This window comes from Lipophrys pholis, assembly GCF_963383615.2.
Source record: "Lipophrys pholis genome assembly, chromosome: 7".
Lineage (NCBI taxonomy): Eukaryota > Metazoa > Chordata > Actinopteri > Blenniiformes > Blenniidae > Lipophrys > Lipophrys pholis.
This window is the reverse complement of record NC_137638.1, coordinates 22,535,769-22,559,469: the sequence shown is the minus strand read 5'-3', so window position 1 is coordinate 22,559,469 and position 23,701 is coordinate 22,535,769. Positions and strand designations below refer to the sequence as shown.

Below are 23,701 nucleotides of genomic sequence, written 5' to 3'. Positions count from 1 at the left end.
GTTTTTTAACTCGCCCGTATGACCTCATTTAGAAGAAATGTCTTTGTAATTCAAGCATTCAAGCAATTGCACATTTTGAGCTAGATGTGTACAAAAGTCAATGTAGACAAATAGCTGTGAAACAGTCCTCAGTACTCCTCACTTCATGAGGTGGGAAGCCCCCCCCCCCCCGCCTGCTGATCGTGGCACAAGGTCAGTCTTCGTGTGCAGGTTACAGTCCAGCGATGGTTATGCGCTGCAGAATGCTAATAGGACTCTGTGGCCTTTTTTCATGTCCCTGTGGTGCCCCCCCCCCCCCCCCCCCCCATCAACCCCGCCCCCGCCCCCGCCTCCTGCCAGGGCTCTACAGGTCGGGGCGGGGCGGCGGGCGGGCAGGTGGAGGGGCTCGCCCCGGAGGAGGTCCCTGGGGAGGGGGAGGTAGGGAGCCACAGGGTGGAGGAGTCGGGGGGAGCGCCGGCGGGTCAGGTGTGTACAAGGTGGGTGGAGGGAGAGCCCGATTGGGAGGGGGTGTGTAAGGGGGAGGCGTGATGGGAGGCGAAGGCGTGCCGGGAACGGGAGGCGGAGTCGGAGGTGGAGCGAAGGAAAACGAGAGTGATGACAGTGGGCTGCTGGGGGGCGGCGGGAGCGTCCCCTTCGGTGGAGGTGGACTCTTGCTGGGAGGGTTGTAGATGGGAGACGATGGCTGGTGGTTGAAGTGCGGGTAGTGAGGAGGAGGAGGAGGAGGAGATTTCATGCGGGTGAAGTTCATGCATCTGCCCTGAAATTTAAAAACACACCCCAGTTGTTTTAGAAAATTGCATACATTGGAGGAAGTGTAGAGATCCACATTTTTATTCCACCAGCTGTAGGTAATACATGGTTATCTACATAAAGACGTATCATTTGTCGTCGTGCTTATTTGATTAAAAGTGTTAGTTTGTTGAGCTGCAGGTCTTTCTTTAACATTCCCCTTTTTCAGCATCATTAAGTGGTAGGAGTGAGTCACTGTAGTACAACTTGTTAGTATATAGAAAAAAACTATATGTTAGTATGGTACCATGTACTTTAACTTTTGTTATTCTTGCTATCAAATCTGCCAGTTATCTTATTGGATTAGGGCCAGACAACGAGACGCCTGAGCCATAAGATAAGTCTGTGGCTTCAATGCTCACACTGTTACATTTGTTTTCATTCGTTTTAAATTATGGAAAATAGTACATATTGTACAAAATTCTAAAGCTGCCTCTCCGTTTTTTTCTCACAGATTGCATAGATAGAAGGATGATTAGTGTAGAAGACGCTGCACATCTATCGTACTGTTTTCCTGCTGTACCACACGACTCTTTATCTGGACGTCACTCAGAAGAGACGATCGTATTTCAGAAAAAAGCTACGCCCCTTAAACAGCTGCACCCACTGACTTAGGGAGTGGACGCAGACTGATAAAGACTGACAACATTTCTTCATCAAATGATGCATTTTATCTGGCGTCAGTGGGACATACCATAGGGTCTCATATCGGGTGAACTTCAATATTAACAATCAAAATCCTGCAAAGTCGAGTAAAATATGCGATAGCACACAGTTGCCTGCTCAGGAGTTTAATAAGGCTCCAATATAAATGATTGAGGAAGCTGACTTGTTCTCTCTCTCTCTCTCTCTCTCTCTCTCTCTCTCTCTCTCTCTCTCTCTCTCTCTCTCTCTCTCTCTCTCTCCCCTCAGGCAGCAGGATCAACTGCCCCTTCATTCAGGGCAAGTTGTACAAGCATTTCTTTGACAAGAGGTTCCTAATTGCAATCAGAGCGAGCTTGTTTACAGCCCAAGGAAACCTGGGACCATGTAGTTTTTCCAGAGGTTTTATAGAGAGGAAGACGCACTGCTACTCTTCTAATTACAGTGTGTGTGGTGTGTTGGCTGTTCTTAGTTTAAAGCCAGAGAGCAAACGGCCTGACCCACAACTGCTGGCATGCTGGATTGTTGGTGTCTTAAGGTGAGCTCAGGACGGCTTCATCTAAAGCCCAGGTTTGTTTGCTATAGTTCCCAGATAAAACTCGTTCATTTTCTATACAGTATTAGGTCAGTGAGCACTATGTAACGACACAACCTGTTATTTAGTGGTAAAAAGAAGCAGGGCTTGATGACTGATTGAGAAATGAACAAGGGTTTATTAAATTAGGCTCAGTAGTCCAGATATTTATTTGCTTTCTGACTAAATCAGTCTCAAAGTTTTTTTGTGCCCTTAAAAGCTCTGGATTCTAATTTACTGAACTTTAAACATGAATTTCTCTTAAATGTCATTGTGGTCAAATATAGACTCTCAATAATGAAGGCATTCAGTCATGATACAATTACATCCACCATGCCAAACCAAACCAGCCAGGAATCAAAAACTACGCATGCCAACCATGCAAAAGGTGATTCGCTCTGAAAAGGATTTGGGGATTTTATTTTCAGGTCCTAAACGATTTTACAATTTTATATTGTCATGCAGTTGGTCCTAAATCGCATTCAAATTGAGTTTATCACATGCAGACTTCCTGATCTGTTGGAGTTCTAGTTGCTCGAGTGTGATGTTTGAGCTTTGATTTAACATTATCACCCTTCCATTGACTTACTGCTGGTGAACCGTCAACTTGTTCTCGAAACCTTTTTAATACTCTCCTACAATATTGACCTTGTGATGTTTGTTTTTTTTTCTTTCTATAATATGTCAGCTTGTCCTGACGTACAGTCTCACACGTCACACACAGCGTTGCTCACAGTCGTACTTCGATAGTTGCCACATCACATCCACTGGAAATATTTTACTGCATGATTGGACACACATGTCAACACTATCGGCCCCGAAACACTGTATTGTCAAAATAAATCACACAGAACTTTCTCAAAATCATTCCTCTGCTGCAGGAGGAGCGCTCGGGATGATCTCACCACTGAGTTACGGCTACATGAGCCTCGTTTCAGCTTCCAACTTCAGCTGTATATTCATCTGAGTGTCAACACAGCTGTGTGCCACCCGTCACAACAACAGGACCAGCTCTCTGATCTGCAGACGACACAGTCAGGGCTGTCTGGAGCCGTTTTGCCGGACTGACTAAACAAGCTGTACAGTAGATCACACAAACAGTGAAGCAGTGAGATGTAGATATCATGATGCAAACTATTAATTTTGCCAGTTTATAGGATGATTCTGCCATCAACACAGCGGTATGGGATCAACCCACATTTCTGTCTTACCCTGAGGGCGATGAAGCATTACATAAACCTCTGCGGTGAGGGATTATCATATACAGAACTCCCTTCAAACTGATTCTTTCACCGCTCACAGTCTCAGACTGCGAGTCATCCGCCAGCTCGGGAGGTCACGGTGCCGTTACTCCTTCACTACAGCTGGCCTTACGCTCTCCTTTTCGTAACGACTTCACCAGATGTCTTTACATTGCAGTCTAAACCCCGGCTCACCGCAGGTTTTCACATGAGTCTGTGCACACTTCATTGCTTACAGCTGAGCACTGAACACTTTACAGTAGAAAAGAAAAAGACACACGTGAAATGTTGATCTTAACCTGCCAGATACTAACGCAGAGCCAAGGCTTGCGTCAGCTTGTATAATGCGGGCTGATCCCTGTTTGGCCTTCGTCTTACCTTGTCACCTGGATGAGGTCTCATTACAGAAACGCGGTCATAGCCTTTTCTTAAAAGCACCCACAATGCATCAAGTTTACTCTGTGGAAACACATAAAGATTAGATCGTCAGAAGTTTTAATACTAATGTCTCACCTTTTTAAACAATGGTGGAGGGACATTTAAATGAGTGCATTTCTGGCAAAAGCATTTTCTAAGCAGAGAGGGTGTGCTTCAGAATTTAGTAACGTTTTCATAAACCAGCCACGCTTAATAATCCTTACACACCCTCGTGAGTAGACATTCAACACCTTCACTGCAGAGTCATTTCACACTGTTGTACAGGAAGAGACAACGAGAGAATCTAATGCAAGAACCCTGCAAGTGTTTTCACCCTGACTCAGCCACCCACAAATCCTAACCTCCCTTTGGGTGCAGGGTTGCAGCTTTTCGCTTGTGATTTCAGTCCGGGTTGGCCGATAATGTGAACTTTATCAAATACAACATGTGTCAAAGACTCCGAGCCATTTTAATAAAAATGAACTTAACATGTCAGTGTGAAACTGGCACAATTATAGGGGTTTTTTGGTGCAGCTAAAAACACAGTGTAAAAACGGGTGAAAAGTGTTTTCTTTCCTTTCTTGAGAGTCCCCCATAACCCTTTTAAATAATTATTTTTTTTTTTCAATTTGAACTCATCCAATTATTTCAAAGCGACACACTAAAGTGGACTCAGTTCTTTGTGAATCAACTCTTCGTAGTTGTTTTGTTTTTTTTCTTTTTCAAACAGTAAATAGTTTGAGGATAAGAGCAGAAAGCGCAGCTGTTTTTCTTCAGAAAACTGCTGGCTCTGCAGCTCTTCTCCCCGGAGGTCAGTCCAACAGGAGTCTGGTTTCTATTAGCAGTCCCCTGCTGACTGGGAAGGCTTCAGAATGACTCCGTTAACCCCCTGCTGGACCTGGACCGAGGGTCCGTGTGCCAGCAGGCACCTAAGCGTTATTACCTTAACACATCTTAACCTCCTCTTGCTACAATATTTTAATAATAGTAACACTTGCACATCCTCGGCCAGATTAGAATGCAGTAATATGTTGCAGATGTTGTGCTTTTGCAGCACACGCATGCTATCAGCTGGAAAAAAAAAAGCAACTTTGCCCCAGCAGAGCTGTTAAGCAAATGCATTTTGTAAATGAATTCTGAGCTGAGCTCGATCCACAGAGTTCTTGCACTAATGGCAATTTTATGCTGAAGCTCGTTATTTCTTTATGTTCGCCATTTTCAGTTGTTGTAAACACTGCTAAAGCAAAGCATCAGCATTGCTTTAATACCTTGATGGGTGAGTACCACTTGCGCGGCCCGGGGGGTTTGTGCATGCCGTTGTTCAGAGGCCGTGTGGGGGGTGTCTCATACTCCTGCTCAGGCATCTTCACTTTGGCGTTTTTGGCTTTTTCCAACTTTGCTCCTTCTTCAGTGGAGCCTTTCTCACCCCAGCGGACCTGACGGCGAGGAGAAAACAAAGATTAATGATCATTGTTTTATTGAAGAACTTGTAATAGTTGATTTTTTTTTTTTTTCATAATTATCTTCATTAATCAAGTGCTTTTCACTGGGAAGATGATATGCTTTACCAAAGTAAGGGGAATCTCATAACATCACTGCATTTTTAAGTGTTTGGATTGACTACATTATCATTAAATGTGGAAGCTATACTAACTTGATCTTTGAAGAGCAAATAAAAAGTCTTCTTTTCAATAAAATGTGCCCAAAATGATGAATTTAAGAAGTCATAAACCTGTATGGCTCAAATCTTGGGGAAATAATTCAGTTTTTTGTACCATCCTACAATGATGAGGCATTTTGATGAGAGGTCTTCAGTTTGAACTCTCTCACCTCCATCCTTTTGATTCCTCCTACTCCTCTTCCTCCGTAGTAGGAGGCATCAACAGTCGGCCATTTCTTTTTAGGTGCATCAAAGTCCTCATCGTCCTAGGAGACAGCGACAGGAGGTTTTATGAAGTCGTTAGGAAAGAAAATGACAAGCGGCAAAGCTAAATAAGTATTGATGAGACTAAAGAGGGTGAATGACTGATTTCAAACAAACCAACACAAAAAAAACCAAGGTGCTACCTGGTAAATACAATTTCATATGAAGTGAATATCTCTTCGTCTGCCCTGCTCACACTAACCCAGCCCTCTTTTTTTTTTTGCCCTCTCTTGCTAAGGTATTCAGATCGCAGGAAATTACAAAGCCCACTGGCCAAAATTGAGATGTTTCAGCCCTTGAATACACCCTGTCTGACTCATAATCCACCAGGATGTTGCTAAGAAAAACAACATAATATAGGCTGAATGTTGTCTTTGAAAGTATGAATGTTACTGGTTTTGGAACTAATGAATCAGTAAAACTTATTTTCTGTTAAATCTGGGGCAAGTTATTGCAGCCTTACATGTCGCTCATTTACATGCGGTTCGGTCTTGTGGTTATGGAATATCGAAAAGGTATTTGTTGTACAGACTGGGCCAACACTGTAATCCCATTTATGTGAAATAATTGTCTCAGCTCACTTACTTTCACAATATTCTCACTGGAGGTCCTAAAAACCGTGATTAGGGAAACTTCAATTGAAATTCTTCGATATATGACTTGTCCTGCAAATGTCAGGATTTCATTGTTATTATAAGAGGGCGTTTACTCCCATCACAGTTGAGGAATTACAAAGACAAGTGACACGAGGCTCACAGAGAGGCGTTTTTTAACTGTGAGGGGCAAACAAACACCCACAGTTCAGCTTGAACTGTAAATTGTGTGAGATTGCTGTTTTATACGATGGTAGATGTATAATGTTGTGAATCTGCTGTAGTTGTGGAGCAACTCATCCAAATAAGAAAGATGACGTAAACTGGGATTAGCACAGGAATAAGCGGTAAAGAAGATTGGATGGATGGAAGCGCTGTTGTTTGCAAATTACGTATAAGAAATGTGATTGGGAGGATTAAACTGACTAAAATCAGACATACTTCATAATTTATATGTTTGAGATTCAAAAATGTATCAATCGTGGTATATAGTGTGCTTTTGGGGAAAAAATAATCACAATCATTGAAAGTTGCTTGAGGAGCCGAATACTGTCGATTGGACGAGTGCACATGATTGACCGTGATGTAGGCTGTTTTCTCTTCATCATATTTCTAAGTTAAAGCAATGAATTCTGTAAGTGAGCGAAGTTTTGTCAGAGAAGTGAGTCAATATACAAGTGTTCAGGCGTTTTAATGAGGAGAGTGAAGAAGAAGTCTGTCACGAGCTACATCAATGTTTCACAATATAGAGTTAATATCAACAAAGTCTACGTCTAGTCCCTTCTTGGAGAACATAATGTATAACATGTTTGACTGACTGAAGAAAGTTCAGTCCATTTGCTGCCTTAGGTCGATATACAGTAGCTCTTCTCTGTACAGTCGGAGTCTTAGCTTTGCTCAGTATACTGTTCAGCATCAGTTATATGTCGGTTAAATTTATGTGAAATGATTTTCTTGATTGATTTCAACTTTGTAATATTTACAGTGGAGGTCCAAAGAACAGCTGTCGAAACTCTTGGACACATCAAATTTCCTCAAAACAGGAAGAAAGGAGGAATTGCAAATGCAATTGTTATTATTTTAGGGCGTTAACTGACATCCCAATAAGTGACGAGAGCCATAAGCCAGAGAGAGATCGAATGAGGCTCCATGGCCATTGAGATTTAAAGCAAACTAAGACATTATTCAATCTATACTCTGCCGAATCTTTAAATAATGAGCATGTTTTTGTTGTTTTTATAAGTTGGATAGGAGATTGAAGTGGTGTAGTTCCTACCGAACTCTCCTCGACAACTGGTGGCGGAGGTTCATGGATGATCTGCGAGTGGAAAGAAACAGAAAGAAAGAGGTTGCGATGACAGAATTCCTCAACCAAAATGTATTTTTGTAGAATCTGCAAGTCAGAGTCATGTCTTCCTTTTGTACGACAAGACGGCGAAACAACATCACATAATAGAGGGATTTCTCAACTTCTCGTAAGTCTGAACTACTTCTGAGCGCAACACGCTGACCTAGAAATCTGCTGTCCACATTTTTTTGGCTTGAACTTTTTTTGATTAGCAGGGGTGGAGAGTAACAAGCTCAGGGATACAGGATTTTTTCCACCTATGTTTTGCATCAAGTCATTACAGCCTTGAATTCGGACACTTTTTCTTCTGCATGAAGTAACTTTTCTTTCATTCAGTTAGACTCTTTTAGAATTATTTTAGAATATTCAACAGCTGCAACTTTTGATGCAATTTAGTCTCCAGTTGGCTTCAACATAAGTTTTTAGACTCTGGGATGAAACCAACATAACGGAGGGAAAAAAAACACACATGCGCAGGGAGAACATGCAAACTCTGCACAGAGCTGCGAGTGCTGACAGCTACACCACTGTGCAGGCCACACAAAGTTACTCTCCTCTTATTTTTGCTTATACTCAGAGACAGAAATAACACTTCCTCTGGGGGCACGCCAGTGAACCCGATCTGCTATATGAACTATTCATCTTCATAACAACTTTAATGATTATCAGATGTGTTACCTGCATAAAACTAAATCTATTGAACCCGCCTGAGCCTTATTCCATTCCGCTCTTGGTGGATGTGTGTGATGATGATGATGATGATGATGAACCTCTTTGTCTCTTTTCTGGATTCTGACAGCCACAAAACAGCAGAACTGTAAGACAACCTCATGTTGCCTGTTTTTATTGGCATGTGAACGCTGTAAATTGAGAAATTGGACTTTTCCAACTGGTAATTATCCCAGTTGCCAGCTGCCTGAGCGCAGCATTAGACGATCTGCGTGTTGTTGTTTTTTTTTTTTATTTCCGAGGAAGGTATGATTTTAATTCAGTTCTTGCAGTGTCCTCTTGTCCCCTTTTGATTGAATATAAATCAACCATGAGCTGTCAGCGTGTTTTGTCACCACTTTAGTGCATTTTCTTCTGCACTTAAATGCACTTGGCAAATTAAGACGACGACTGATTCTCGTTTGTGATTTTCCTGCACGCTTCTCCAAACCCTGGAACTCAGAACGATTCCCCATGGTAACCCAGCGTCATTTTCCGAAACACACTTGCCACACAGGCTTGAATTTGCAACCAAATGAACAAGAGCAGAAAAAGAAAAGTGAGAGGGAGTGAGGGTCATGTTGTAAAATCTGACATCGCTCACTGGCAGCTCTCAACTTTTTCTGTCTCCGCTGCTGGAAACATTGGAGAGGACTTTGATGCGCCATAGTGCTTTTCATGTGAGAGGAGAAATACAGGATTTGACAGAGGACCGCCGGTAACGAGACAGTTTGTTGAAATATTGTGAGGCTGGCAGGTTGAGGACTCTCTAAATAATGGCAGGGAGGGTTTTTCCAAAGGCATTCTCTTTTGTCCCCTCCACCCCGAGCACATGACATTTATACAAAATGCTTTTCATGAAACTTCATTCCTGACCACTTGCTTTTTGATACCAAAAAAAATAATAAATTGGAACAAAGATATATTAAACTAAAACATTTACGCCGTGATAGATTTTTTTCCCCTCGTCGATAACTGGAAATTCCTAGTATTCAGATCCTAATTGATGGAAGGAATTGCGAAGTCGCAGCTCCTCCGGTGTGTCAACAGTGGGCGCATTGAGAAGTGAAACGTGAAGGTCACGTGCCGTGACCTCTGGAAAGACACATTATTTTCTGCTGCAGCATAATTATTTAAACACATGTACACCTGTTGGCCTTGACCTCTTCTGGTTCTGAACTAAATTCAGCTGCAGCGATTCAAAGGAGCAGTGTGTCCTTATTGACTTCTCGACCCCGACCGTGTCACCATGGGGGCACTGAAGAGGTCATGAGAGGCCTGAGGGCACGCCGCTCAGACAAGACACACCTGAAAAAGACATTCCTCTCTGTCTTCTGGTCTGCAAACAACCTCACTTCATCTTAAGCCATCTGAAGTCTGACAGGAGTGAACCAAAGGTGATTTGCAAGAGTGATGTGTGCATGTTATTAGAGCGCTGGCGCTTTGGAGAACTCACCACAGTGCAGCAGAGAGGCCAGAACCACCAGAGCAGAGCCAAGACCAAGAGCAGCATCAGGATGAGCAGAGCTATGGCCAGGATGGTTCCATCAGACTGTGACAGACACAGACAACGCAGACGGTCTGAGTATGTGAAGCTTTCATGTAGCCCCCTTTTCTTTGTAAGTGAAAATGGTCCTTTTGTTTAGTTTTTTTTTTCCTTCTTCTGCCGACCCTGAAATACTTAAATCAGTCTGCTTCTATTATTTGAACATCTTCGGTTTGATCTGTTGCCCCAAACAACGACGCCGTGAAGCCAGAAACGTTCCCAGCCAAGTGCTGGTGCGTCATACTCACACAGCTCACAGTGGTGATTGTCACCGAGCTGGAGATGAAACTGAGACCCTCGTTCATGCTGACGTAAAGATTTGCTGCCCTGGAAGAGAAAGACAAATCATGTTACTCACGCTGTATCTCGCAAAATCACATCAAGTGTTGTAGGACAACACAAAGCACGTATGAACGGACCTCTGATGTTATGGACTAGGAGGGTCCCAGACAATCTAACGTCTGGGGGCTTCATTACATATGAGTTAACTGGATGAATTGAAACCCAAGACAAGCTTGTCTCTTAAACAACTTTCTGGTCGAACTACACCTGTCTGATGGATATTTATTTTCTTTAATCTACTTCAGACAGAAATCTTTTATTTATCTTTATAGTAAAAATAGTCATATTAAATATCCTTAAGTAATGATTGTGATTTATACTTGAGTCCAGAAATACATCAAGATAAACGACTACAGTATTTCAGTTTGTTCTGTGTTTGGATTTTGTTGCAAATCACTCCATTTCTCACACACTTAAATAACATTTTTTGGACTTACATTCCCTCATCTTGAAGCACTGGTGCTGGGCAGAGAAGATATGTGTCCTCCACAACCAACGGCTTCACCACTGCAGAAACGGAGGAAGCAAAGTGTAATAAAGACTATCAAAAGCATTGGGAAACCTTCCCGTCGGTATTTATGGGTTAGTTGACTGATTAATGGTACCAAACTTCTGCACAAAAGCCGGGAGGAAACCGTGCACATGTTCACAGGACTGGAATGACGTCACACCTTTTCACTGTAACTCGACTAACAAGCTGAGAGGAGGGTCTCTGCAGAACCAATGCTTTGTTGTCTCGGTCTGAAGGCGACATCTGTCTCCATGTCACAAGCGCCAATACAGTGCCTCACCACCATTTTTTGTTTTTTAGGGAAAAATAATCGAGGTCCTCTGCTTGTCCAGCTGGCTGTGAGAAATGTGGCTCCAACAAGCATGATCACCCAAACCCCGTCTGCTTATTCTGGCAGCGGCAGGGCATACCCCAGAACTGAGGGAATCGACACAAGCGGCTGCTCTTTTTCTAGAAGCACAATCAAGGACGAGGGAGAAGGGAGAACTGGGTGACCGGCGCTGCCAAAAACAACTCCACGCCAGTTTTATAAGCCGGCCCAGATAGAATTCATTCCTGAGTTCATCTCCGACCCCACTTTGAATAGCCCGATATTATTGAAGCAAAAGACAAACTGGAGATGTGACCTGATTCCCTGCAGCTTGCACGTTGCCTTTGTTTAAATCTCGAGGAAGATCGTGGCAAACATCCAAGTGCATGTCATGATTTGTTTTATTTTTTATTAGCCGCTTCACTGCACCCGCTCACAGAGAGGTCGTGTTTTACTGTGAAGGGCAGACAAATGGCAGGAGTTCAGCTTCAACCACCGACACGATGAGGAATTGATGTTTGAGACAAAGACAGAGAGATGCTCTTTGAGAGTTTTAGTTTAAACTTAAAATTTTAACCAAAGGCAGCGTTCAGTAAATTCTGGGGAAATCATAGTGTATTTGACTTACTGAAGTAACTTCACCTAAATTGGCTTGATTTTCAAGAGCATGAGTTTAAAATTGATCATTTCTTTACAGTAACGTAGCTTTGCATATAAGTGGCAACAACTGGAGATCTGAAAAAAAAAGAAAAATGCTTCTCTCAGGATCTCTTTTGTTCAGTCATACAACCAAGAAACCATCCAAATACTGTACAAGTTTGTTTTATTGGTTGCTTGGATGCAACAGTTCATTGTGAGGTCAGTTATTCAAACGCAGTAGTGAAGGCTGCAAGTACCATACTCTCCAGACCATAAGTCACATTTGTCAAAAATTGTATCATGAAGTGGAACAAAAAACATAATTAAGTTGCACTGCAGCATGAATTGCATTATTATTTGATGCCTAGATGTAATTACACCATCAATAAACCTCGGTCAGTTGTGCAGGAATCCATCTGTGAATTTGCTCCTAAATCTCTGGCCGTTGTGATTTTAGACCACGATTAGCCTTCTTTGTTTTCTCCATCACTTTTCACCAGTCACTTACAAGTTTCTGGGACACGCTGAACTTCCTGTTTCCATTTTCTGCTGCATATTTTATAATTCCATTTTTCACATTCTGCTGTATGCATTTTTGTTGACGCTCCACTTGCACTGTCAGTCAAACACAGTACCAATAGAGAGGTTTTTTTGGTGACACTGTAGCAGCGTTCTATTGTCATAGTGTCATCTAATAGTTCCAGATGGTATTAACCAATATATATTTTAATATATAAGTCACATGACAAGCCAACCAAATAGAAAATAGGACTTACATTCTGGTAAATACAATACATTAGTAGTGGTAAATTGTGGTTGAAGCAAGACCTCCCGTCATCAGCTGATTTTTGTAAGCATTTGCAGATGGCTCCGAGTTGCACACTTTTTGAAAGTGAACACTACATTTCTATATAAAGTCTGCAACAGCTGTTACAGTTGTGGTTTGATAATCATTATTATCATGACCAATAATTTGAAGTTTATTTGTGTTATCTACATTAATGCCATTTTGCTTTGCGGGATTTTGATTACGTTCATACAGGAATCTTTACGCTCATCGTGCGGACCGGACACATATCCAACATTTCTGTCATGTCTTGTCTTCCAGTATTGACACAGTTGTCCGGTGCAACATCTGTCACAAAACAACTGTTTGCCCAGGATACGACCAGCCAGATCCCAGCGCGCCTGACCGTATTTGCTGCTGCTTTTTCCTGGACTCACAAATTCAAACACTGATTCATCTGTTTAACACATGTATTATTATGATTTTCTTTTTTTTTAAACCAGTTTTACCACAAGTATCGAGAGAGCCAACAAAAGCAAGTATGTATGTTTTCTTTATAAGAACTCTTATATTTACCCTTAGGGGAGTCAACTTGACCTCTTTTTTGTTTTCAATATTTACCCAAAATGTGAAGTAAACAAATTCCAGAGGAGTCTATGTAAACGGCTTTGAGAGATGAATGAATCTGGAAGAGGAGCCTACAGGGATAATGGGCCTGACATGACAAGAGAATTGTTCCTCAAATTGCTTCCATGTCTGCTGTGGAGTTTGATGCTGTTATATCACAGAAACACTTGTGATTCAAAGAAACTTCAAACATGATATTGAAGGAATTCGTACTTGAATTTGATTGAAAGAGCGAGAGGATGACTGTGCTGAACATTGATGGCACGAACAGCTAACCCAGGCAAAATCGAACCAAGTCCTTCCTGAAAAGTCGACACGAGATTCGATGGAGACGAGCTCAAAGATAAAAGCGACGAAAGGTCAAATAACGTGCCCCAAGAAAACTGAATCACGGGCGTTACGCTGCCTTTTCAAAAAAGAAACATGTCTCACTGATGGTTTCTACTTCAACATTGTATTTGCCTGTGAGTCCTGAGGCTCAGCTTGTAATTACTGTCGCCTGCACCGACAGTGGCGTGTGCAGTAGGAAGTGGTTTTAACAAGTGTTACTGTAAGCTGCTGGTAAAGACCACATGGAAACTGGCTGAATGAACTCACTCTTTTCTCCTCCAGCCATGTGTGTGGTGCTTCTTCTTTATCTTTTTTCTCTTGCACTTTTTTTTTTCCAGGCTGCAAACCTGCACAGTGTGTTGTGTAAAAAAAACAAAGGTCATAGTACCAGTAATGTCAGCGCAGCTGCTTGTTTAATTACATGTAACTCCAGCTGTGTGACTGTTGTTTGATTTTTGGGGGAACTCGTACTAATTTCAATTAATATCCCGCTGTTTGCTTCTGATGTTGCTCCTTTTAATGGACTGAGCAATCACCTCTGATGCTCGGAGGCAATGTGTGCTCAAGGCTTCGTTGTGAATGTTGCTGACGTTCAGAGGCGTTTGACTCACTCTTAGTTACGGTGTCGTTGATCCGGAAACTGCACAGGACTTTGTCAACATTTCGAGCATGGAGGAAACCGTTTCCTCTCACGACCACTTGGAAGGATTCTGGTTAAAAGAAGAGAAACGCATACAGCAATTCAGCAATGACGCAATATTTTTCAGATCCACTGAGTTGTCTTGAGCCTCAAGTAATTTCCAGCTTTGCATCATCTTATTGTGTAGCTACAACAGGGACAGGTATTTGAGTATAACTGACTGAAATGCTTTTAAAAAGAACTTGTAAGAGATGATCATTGTAATAATAACACCAACCCACATGATCTATTACACAACAAGGATACAAGAGAAAACTCCAGTAATGATCTTCAACAAATGGAAGTTGCAGACTTTGACATACTGTCATAATTAGTTTGGTTGCAATTTTTTTCCCCCATTTAAAAATAAGAGTGTTTGTTCTTATAAAGGTTAATATTTTCAGTATCACAAATGTCCACGTCTGATCATCTAGATTCAGTGCACCACAGGTCACTGACAATCTGATGGAAAACAATTTGTATGTGCTTTACATAACTAGACATATAACGGCAACAGACAAATGTATTTGTTGAACAGCAACAACCATCAAGAACAAGCAATTTGGCTTTTCTGAATGCTGTTTGTTGTTTGGGATTTTGGGGGATTTGGGACTTACTGGCACTAAAGTACTTTTCATATGTAACTCATTCAACTGGAAACATGAAGTATTATTAATTAGCTGTAACACAGAGATGTTCAAAGTGTGTTAGAGACGCCGGCTGTGGGAATAAATATTGAATAAATGTTTAACTGCCTCATATGTTTTTATGTTTAGTCTGTAACGGTCCCTGTTTCATAACAGTAATACACTGTCAGTGTGTAAGACTCGGTACACTGTCATGACACTGACAATAATTTAAGTTGTAAAAATAAGTTTTGATAAACTAAGTTTGCTCTTTTTCTACTGTTCTCTATGTGAGGCTACACTTCCAAAAGAAAAAAAACAGCTGTGAGATGTGATGTTTTGGTAATTTTGGGTTTTTTTTTCCCCTCATCAGCAGATACTGAAGCTCAGTTTGTGGTATATGGAAGTTTGACCACTTAGATACAGTTCAGTTTAGTATCAAGTATAAACATATATAATACAAAGTCGACAATGGTCAAATAGCATTGATTAAAATGTGTTACTGCCTAATTTCTCCGGCTCACAGTTTGAAAGATGGGTTTTTGTCTTGTACCTCCTGCACAGATGCTGGAAGGCTCAGCTGCCAAGATCTCAATGCAGGACTTCTTCAGGATCTGAGGAGACGATTAGATATAGATCATGAATATCTTCGAGAGGAATGTCTTACTGTCCATGTGAGTGCCATCATCAAATGTATTTTGTTTTTTTGTTAAATCTGTTATAAACTCTCTCCAATTCCCCTCTTCACTTTTTATCTTGCTGTCCCTATTGGCCCAAAGAAGAAGAGGACTGATTTATGACCGACTGGCGCACTCACGTGAGTTTCTCCGTTGTTCTGTTAACCAGCTCCAGATGACGGGCAGCTGCCTGACCTTTATCTTGCTTTAACAAACCTCATGTCTGAGTGACCACAGCATCTTCACAACAAACCGTCTGAGTGAACCTCCCTGGGTTTGGTCTTGAGAGATGAGGGTCATACTTTGATCATGTTTGGCTCATGTCAGCCATGCTGATCAAAAGCAGGAAAGTCACACCATGTTTCCCTGGAGTTTTCGTCCCTGGCTGAGCTCCATGAATTGATCAACGTATCCTTACTTAAACCAATTAGGCCTTGTTTTTTTTCTTTGCTATTTAAGCAGAACGCTGGTCAATTCGAGAATGACTGGAGTAGATTATGCGAAGACACTGACTTTGTTTGGACCCCTCACCTGGCTTTAGTTATTGTAGGTGCTATAATATAATCAGAAAGTGTATGAGCAGTAATGAAGTGCTTACTGAGTCGATGACGCCCTGCAAAGCCTCAAATCCATCATTTACGGGGAAGACGTGGTCTTTGCTATCAGCGATCTTAGCAAGCTGGAGAGAAAAGCAATAATTACAACCACAGGAGACAGCTGCACATGTAATTCCCGAAAACTTCCACCTACACACTGTCTATGTCAAGGGGTGTCGGACACACGGCCAGCAGCCCAACACCCCCTCACCACAGCGTCTATACCCCTGGGACAGGAAACTCAAACATTTCTATTAAATCACTGCTGTTCCTCATTTGTTCACTGGGGGAAACCCGTGAAAGTTAGGTTTGTCATTGCTGAGGAGCATCATCAGCATCAAAACAATACTTTGAATATGAATTGATGAAAACTTGTTGAAGGCTGCTGAAAGCCTGTGGCCTGCTAATCAGCCAGCAGAGAATCCCTTTTGGCAAATAGTTTATTAGATCAATCTATCGATTTGTAAAACCAGTAAAGGTCAAGGTAATTTGTTGCATTATGTTGGATGCAACGAAGGTCAAAGAGAAAAGAGGAGCTGCAGGTGAAGGACATGGTTTTTTCAAAATTTGAATGTTGTAGTTTGAAAGTACTTTGAAATAACAAAAAGTGACATGACATAATTTTTCCACACAAAAACAAAGACAAGCATTCGGAATTGCTCAATCGATCATTCAACGGACCTGGCCCACTCAAGACCAAATAGTGCTGGATTTGGCTCCTGAACTGAGTTTAAAACTACTGGTCTTGATGCTCAGATCTGAAAGTCTCGCAATGTTCCAGATTTCTAATTAATTGAGCATGCGGAACACGTATTTAAATTAAGACAGGCCATCTAAAACAATTTATTTTGCACCAAGCAAGAAAAATAGGCCTCTTGACTTCACACGATGCAGTGATTGCGCCACAAAACACTTGCATAAACTGAAATATATTTTATTTTAGTGGCACTTAACTCACTGGATTACATTTACTTCAGTTGTCTGGTAATAGAACTGGAAAGTTTGTGTGTTCAAACTTGTATAGGTAGTCTCAGCTGATTCAAAGGGACCAGATAGTGATTTTTAGTGCTTCGTAACCTCTTACAAAACATTTGTGTCTGAATTATTATGAATTATTTCACTGAAAAGCCTGCATTCCAAAACAACTTAAGATTCAGACAGATACTTAATAACAGGCACACACCTGTGTTTCATTGAAGTCCTTCACCCCGACACAGTAAACTGAGGCGCCCAGACTTCGGGAGCGATTGGCCTGCCAGGTATGCACACAAATTCACGCACAGGAAAAGAAATAAACAGGAAGGAGGTCAACACCTGGGTTCAATTACACTGCAGTATTTCACAACAGCATCCAAAACAACGTCAATAAATGCTGCTGTTTTTGTCTCGCCCCAAAGAAGATTTTACAAGAAGTTGTGCAACACTGTTTTTTGTTTTTTTTATCCACGTAACAATTTAATCAGGCATGATATAACATAAGACCTGTCACTCAGCACATAATTACATGAGCGTAAAGCTTAATTTACAAGTTTTATTGGTTGTGTACTTTAGTGTTGACACCGAGCGACAAATCAAGGCCACCCTCATCTCCCTGGAGGAGCTTTTACAGCTACCAGCCGCTTTAACTTCCCTCCAGTTCTGCTGCCAACGTGTGTCAGAAGGCACTCAGGGCTGATTAAAGCCTGAAGCCTTCACATGCCTTCACCTGGAGGGTCTGAACGGTCTGAGGGGCAGATAAATCATCCTATAGTGCAGATGTGAAAAGAGAGGATGTGTAAATCTGGCAGACGCTCTGACCCAATTTCTGCTGACTGAAGACGGAGGATCAAAGTGATGATGTATGTGGTGGCAGCGTTTTCATCTGGAGTCTCACGTGGTTATAATCTGCGTGTCCTCTTTAACCCCTCTCCGCCTTCCTCACCTCTCTCTCAGCGTAGTAGAAAAGATCCTCGTGCAGCTCTCCATCTGTCAGCGCTATGATGACACTGGCACTCCGATAACCTGCAGGCCAGACATAAATCCATCAGCAACCGTTATTGTGGATAATTACGAATAATTACGAACGTCATTTTATCCTAACGTGAGACCCTTGACCTGAACTGAGTCTTTCTGATGCTGTATGGAGCGATCTAGTGTGTTGTTACAGCTACATAGATCATTATGTCACTGAATAAGTTTTATGTTTATTCTAGGATTTATGCCTCACTGAGATACTATAGGCATATTAAAAAAAAAAAATAGAAACACTGATTTTGTTCAACATCAGTAAAGATGGTCATGTTTTTTCACCTTTAACTACTAAATAATCTTTCAGATATGATCCTATAGCTTAAGAACCACTGAATCAACGCTCAGAGAAAGAAACACTTTGTCTCATTGGTTCATGGAACTTTTCACAAACCTGAAAATGGAAAATGTCCATGTGTTGACCTGTCTTCCAGTAAGACTCACCTTCAGTGTTTCCGTAATATATCTGCTCGCTCGCCTGTGAACAAAGAAAAGCTGATTTGAAGCTATATTCTCCTTGTTTGCTCAGGAGTCAGACATGTCGGCTGCTCACCCTCAGGATGCCCTCATGCATGAAAGTGTCCCCCCCTGGAAGAACCCCCTGGAGCTCCTCTAGACCTTTGCGAATTCGTTCCCTGAGCAGGCAGAACAGGAGACAAGAGTAATCCACGTTGTTGATAATCAACCCGTAATTGAAATATTTATTTTGCCAGTTTCATTTGTGATCGCGCTTTTGAGCAAAACCAGACACTCTGAGGCATGGCAACACCATAATAGTTTCCATACGGGCACCGTAATAAGAACATACAAGCAATATGTAACAGATGAATAAACTGATCCAGTGTTGGTTGTACTGGCTGGAGACGCTGTCACGCAGAAAGACAGGAAATGAACCCCTTTGTAGAAGAAGATGTGAAGGAAGCCATGAAACAGTGTGACTGCTGAAAAAAGATTAGACACAGGGACTGTCCACCAAGTGTCAAAAACCACATGAGTCAGTAGCTGCCCAGACTGACGACACCACAGACAGATCCCAGCGAGAGAAAGTCTCTGCCTGGAAACGCTTCTTGGCCATAAAAGAAACATGGATCATAACTGTGTGTGACCTCTGTCCAAATCTGGTATTATACTCATTCCTTATAGCCAGATGAGAGCAAAGCATGGGATTAAAACCTTTTTTTTTTTTCTTTTTTTTTTCCGGGGATCTGCACCCACCTGTCTTCTGTCAGGCTCATTAAGATCCGTCCCTCAGTGGAGAACACGATGAAGGACATCCGCAACTGTGGGCTGCAGTGAGAAGAAAAAAACCCCAAAACATTACTCTCTGTGAGATCAGTTCAGCTCTTCTTCTTCACACGTTTCGCAAAAAGCCTCTGATGTCGAGTGTTTTTGTCGGGTTATTTTACCTGATGAATTTATGAGCTAGATGTTCAACAAAGTGGTAGATTTCAGTCCAGTGATTCTGCACACTCCCAGATCTGAGGCAAGGAAAGAGTTCAAGGTGAAGATGCTTTTCTTCAAACACGGCTGTGTTTCATGAATCCACATGCTGGTTTTTTTCCAAACAACGAGGGTCAAAGTGCGCAGTCGTGTTGTTTGTGATTAATTTGTGTCCGTCCGTCTGTCTGTTGTGCATCTCTGAGGGCCCGCTTGTTGTAGTTGTGTTGCTCCACTTTGTGGTGGTGTTGCATAATCATTCTGGGCCTCCTTCGTTTTTGTGGTCTGTTTTTATTACCCTGTTGCTCACCGTGGAAGTTTCAGATTTAGTTTTATGTTTGTGATTGTTTTCTGGAGTGGGATTGCGTCTTTTTCGTGACACATTCATGTTTTAAATAGTTATCGTGTGTCTGTTGTTTTTTTTGTGATTCTGAGGTCAGCAGATATTGTTTATATGTCTCACATGCCTTTATATTCACGTCTCACTGAATTGGAGTCTTTTTGAATTGGTTTTGCCACCTTTTCTTGCTTTTAAGGACCATTTTAAATACCTCATTTAAATGGTAGTAAATAAATAACTGCAGGGCTCCACTCACACCGTCAGCCTATAGTTATTTTTTATGTGTTTATCTGGTCTAGTATGTGTAGGCATTGTTTATGCCCTCCCCACTGTCTTGTATCCGGGAACAAATAACGGGCTTCTTTGTGGTCATTTTGTTTAGTTGTGTGATATATTTGTGCAGTTTTGTTTTTAAGTAAGCTTTTACAGTTAATTTGTTTGGTAATTGCCATCTGCAGAGCATTGCTGCTTCTTCTTGTACCTGTTTGTGTTTCCTTGAAGTTCATGTTTTCTCACTCGGGACGTTTTGTGTGTCTTTATAGCTGTTTTGCATCTCACATAATTGGTCATTGTTTTTTGTTTCTCATCACTTTGGGTCCATTAATAGCTTTTTCATGGATCTTTGGTGACTGTTTTTATGTTGTTTAGTCTCTCACTATCTAAGTTTTTTTGTCTTAGAATGATTTTCAATTGTACAAAGTTTTTTTTGTACCTTTTTGAACCTTTTGTGTCTTTTTCTGGTTTATGTTTTCTCTCTTGCTGCAGATATTTTGCATTCCCTTCTATCACTAACTCAGAGAGACACAAACCTATGTCTTTTTGAATTTGTCATAAGGTACCTTGTCTATGTTTTGCAGCTGTTTTCATTTTATATTGTTTTATCTCTCAACGTGTGATAACTATTTATGTTTGTACCCTGTCCATTCCTTAGCCCCACCACACACCCAGTGTAATCTGTCAGCAGTGGAAATTGAGCCTGCAAACCTCCAAACACAAACTTGCTTCTCTAATGTCTCGTCCACCCCTGTCTTTTGTGTGTCAAATGAGAATCTGATTTGTTGAGTCACTGCTTTTTAAGCTGCAGTTTTTAAACTCTCAAACCACACTTGCTTCTCATGCCAAGTGGTAGATTGTGTTGGATTACTGTAATTCCTGATGGTATTTGATTTAATGAAATAGTATTAACTGCTGATAAAATCCATATCTATTAAATATCAGAACTCTTATCATGCTAGTTAAATGCTTTTAATTTAAAATATCTGGTAAATCTTGATATGTAATATATCATATATAATAATATGTGGTAATTGTTCCACGTATGGCCCAAGCTTTAAAAACCACTGTATGATTAGAAACGGCTAAAGAAGAGCCAGCAGATTAGTTTGGAGAGCCCAGCTGAGTGAATAAGTGAAGGAAAAACAATGTCCAATGCTCCTTGTGTTACAATTAAAATCCAGTTAAAAGCAGCTGTAATTATTTCAATGTTATTTAAATGGGAATGTGCCCTCGTGATTTCTTGCAGCCAGCTGTGTTCACAACTGGGTCAGAGTAGATGTTTGTCATTTTGCACTCACTTCCCTATTTTGTAATAAACTCCAAGATGAGCTATTGAACTTGGTGTTTTTACTCAACTTCAAAGTATATGTCACAACAATCACTCCTTCCTGCTCCGTTCTTTTAAGGAATCCCTTGTCTTCTAAAGCATAAGGGACAGAGTTCATCTGCTAATTATTTCACTATCTTGGTCAATATGAGTACAGAGTCTGTCTGGTTGATATCATCAGGCATTAGTGAGTTTGTAAGCTATGTGTCACTGTGGACTTTTATAAAATGGTCTTTTATGGTAAGCCTCTCATTTCTCAAACATATATATTTTCTAATGTTACCATGACAGTCCCAGTACTTGCAGCACAGCCAAAAAAACCCCGAAACATCTGGACCAAAACAGAGAAAAGAAACAAAGGCAAGGTGACGTGAGAGAAGAAGAGAAACAACAGGACAGAGAGAGCAGGTGGACGTCACGATTAAAACAACCCCCCCCCCCCCAAAAAAAAAAAGAAGCAAGGTGAGGTCCCACCTGCAAAGGATGGTAAAAGCCTATAAAGTAACAGCTCACACAGTGAATCATGCCTAAAATCAAATATCTTCAGGTCACAGTTTCATTCAAACTTAAGCTCACACAGTTCCTCTCTATTGCTCAGATTTGCCTATAATTTTCCTCTAGGACGCATCCCACTGCCTGGATTTGGCACTGATTTGTTACTGGAAAATGTGTCTCCATCTCTGGAGCTTAGGACTAAACAGAGGTGCTACAGGAACATTATCCAATCGCATCCTCCAAAAAAGAAAAATGATGCATTTCAAGAGTGTAAACTTGTCCTTAACCTAGTTGGCAAGCATTCTGACTGATGGTTTAGAATACAGTGAAAACAAATAGATCATAGCCAGCTTTGCAAAACAAGAATGTTAAATGAAAGAATTTGTGCTGGAGTCCAAAGGCAAGAGACTGTACCAATGAGTCCAGAGTATTTATCAGCTTTCTCTACTTTTAGAAGTTTGAAACACTCTGCTGGCTTTCTTAGTGAGATTTCCTTCTTTATAAAAAGTAAAATGGTGAGTAAATAGTGCTTTGTGTCTATCCTCCATATAACAATGAAAATAACAAGCGTCCATGAAAGAAACTGACTGACTTGGTCGGGTGCCCATCTTGCACTCCTGAAAGGAAAAACAAGTATGACTCCAATCACATTGTATAAACAAGGAAGCGGATTATAAATCTGCACCAATGGCTTCTCAGTTAAAGAGGCCAACTATTCAGGCCTCCACTTGTGTTGAAAGTTCAGGATGATAATGAAACATGATCATGCATTGTCCATAAATCAAATTAGAAAAATCCAAAATAAACACAAGAGCTCTTGCGTGAAGAATGGGGAGAGTGACACATCACTAATATGCAGACATATGGATGAAATGAAGATTGAGCTCTATTAGAGGATTAATTTATTTAATATCAAATCGATGATTATAACAGAATTGGAAGTGATGGCAGGCTGTTAAAACATGTAGGAGCACCAAGATTCTTACTGGGAGAATCATAATGAACCCATATTATAATGCATATGAGATTCTGTAATGATGGTTATGTGTAAAGCTTTTTAATGCAGATTAACACATTTCCTTTCAAATATATAGAAATACCATATTGGATTTTAGGATCAAGCAACAGGTCAACAGAAGTGATTGTCTCCACTACTTCTCAGCAACACAGTCCGGTGATGTGTGTCAGGGAACTCACTTGTCCAAAACAAAGTAGAGATCAAACCCTCCATAGCAGGAGGATGCCTGCCTCCTGTCCTGGCTTGGTCCAGCAGTACCAGCACTAACAACAGCCAGCGCAGCAGCAAACACCACCGGAAACCATGAGGCTCTCCTCCAGCACAATGACATTATTCCAGCACAAGAAAATCTCACGCAAGATAGATGATCAAGAAAGAAAACTTGAATTGGAACAAAAAAAAAAAAAAAAGTTATTCCTTCTTGTAGATCCTTCTTTTAACAAATAGCTTCAGCGCAAGGAGAGCATTAATCCAGAGCAGAGAGTGTAACTCAGAGGTTGAAGACGACTGGAGAGAGACAGCATGAGTGTTGTGAGTCTCACTGTTGTTGGAACCCTCTCATCACTGGGCTCTGTGGAGCATGCATCAAGATGAGAGGAGCTCCACAACCTCACACTCCTGCTGCTTTTTGTTAATGACAAGGCCATGCAACTGAAAGACCCACAAACAGTGGATGTTGGACTTTTTTGCAAAATCTCTCTCTCTCTCTCTCTCTCTCTCTCTCATCAAGAGACATCAGTGTGTGCTGGCTTTTTCTGCCACCTAGTGGTGAGGAGTGGCTACCTCTGTACAGAATACCCACTTGAGGACGAGTGACACCTGGTAGTTTATATATGTGCAGTGGGCCAAGGGAGCAGGGGAGAACGAGTTTGTAGAGTCGAGCATCCTGACAGCC

At 41.3% G+C, this 23,701-nt stretch overlaps 1 protein-coding gene across 1 annotated transcript; it reads right to left on the bottom strand.

Moving 5' to 3' along the window:
- Positions 1-212: 212 nt before the first annotated feature.
- On the bottom strand, positions 213-23,442 carry antxr1a (ANTXR cell adhesion molecule 1a). The gene is made up of 18 exons (XM_080467838.1): positions 22,986-23,442; positions 19,320-19,391; positions 19,129-19,200; positions 18,467-18,548; positions 18,358-18,391; positions 17,828-17,907; positions 17,090-17,158; positions 15,909-15,989; positions 15,187-15,247; positions 13,940-14,038; positions 10,562-10,631; positions 10,031-10,109; positions 9,693-9,788; positions 7,457-7,498; positions 5,494-5,589; positions 4,932-5,099; positions 3,625-3,705; positions 213-757 (listed from the first exon to the last, which is right to left on the bottom strand). Exons 1-18 carry the CDS (start codon positions 23,135-23,137, stop codon positions 344-346), a joined length of 1,848 nt encoding a protein of 615 aa, XP_080323964.1. The 5' UTR covers positions 23,138-23,442; the 3' UTR covers positions 213-343.
- Positions 23,443-23,701: the final 259 nt, after the last annotated feature.

Excerpts from the sequence above, each read along its gene's own strand:
- antxr1a (XM_080467838.1), bottom strand. The coding sequence starts at position 23,137 with ATGTCATTGTGCTGGAGGAGAGCCTCATGGTTTCCGGTGGTGTTTGCT. Across the intron at positions 19,201-19,319 it reads CTAGCTCATAAATTCATCAG|CCCACAGTTGCGGATGTCCT; the intron begins GTAAAATAACCC and ends TTCTCACTGCAG. Across the intron at positions 14,039-15,186 it reads TTCCAGCATCTGTGCAGGAG|AATCCTTCCAAGTGGTCGTG; the intron begins GTACAAGACAAA and ends TCTTTTAACCAG.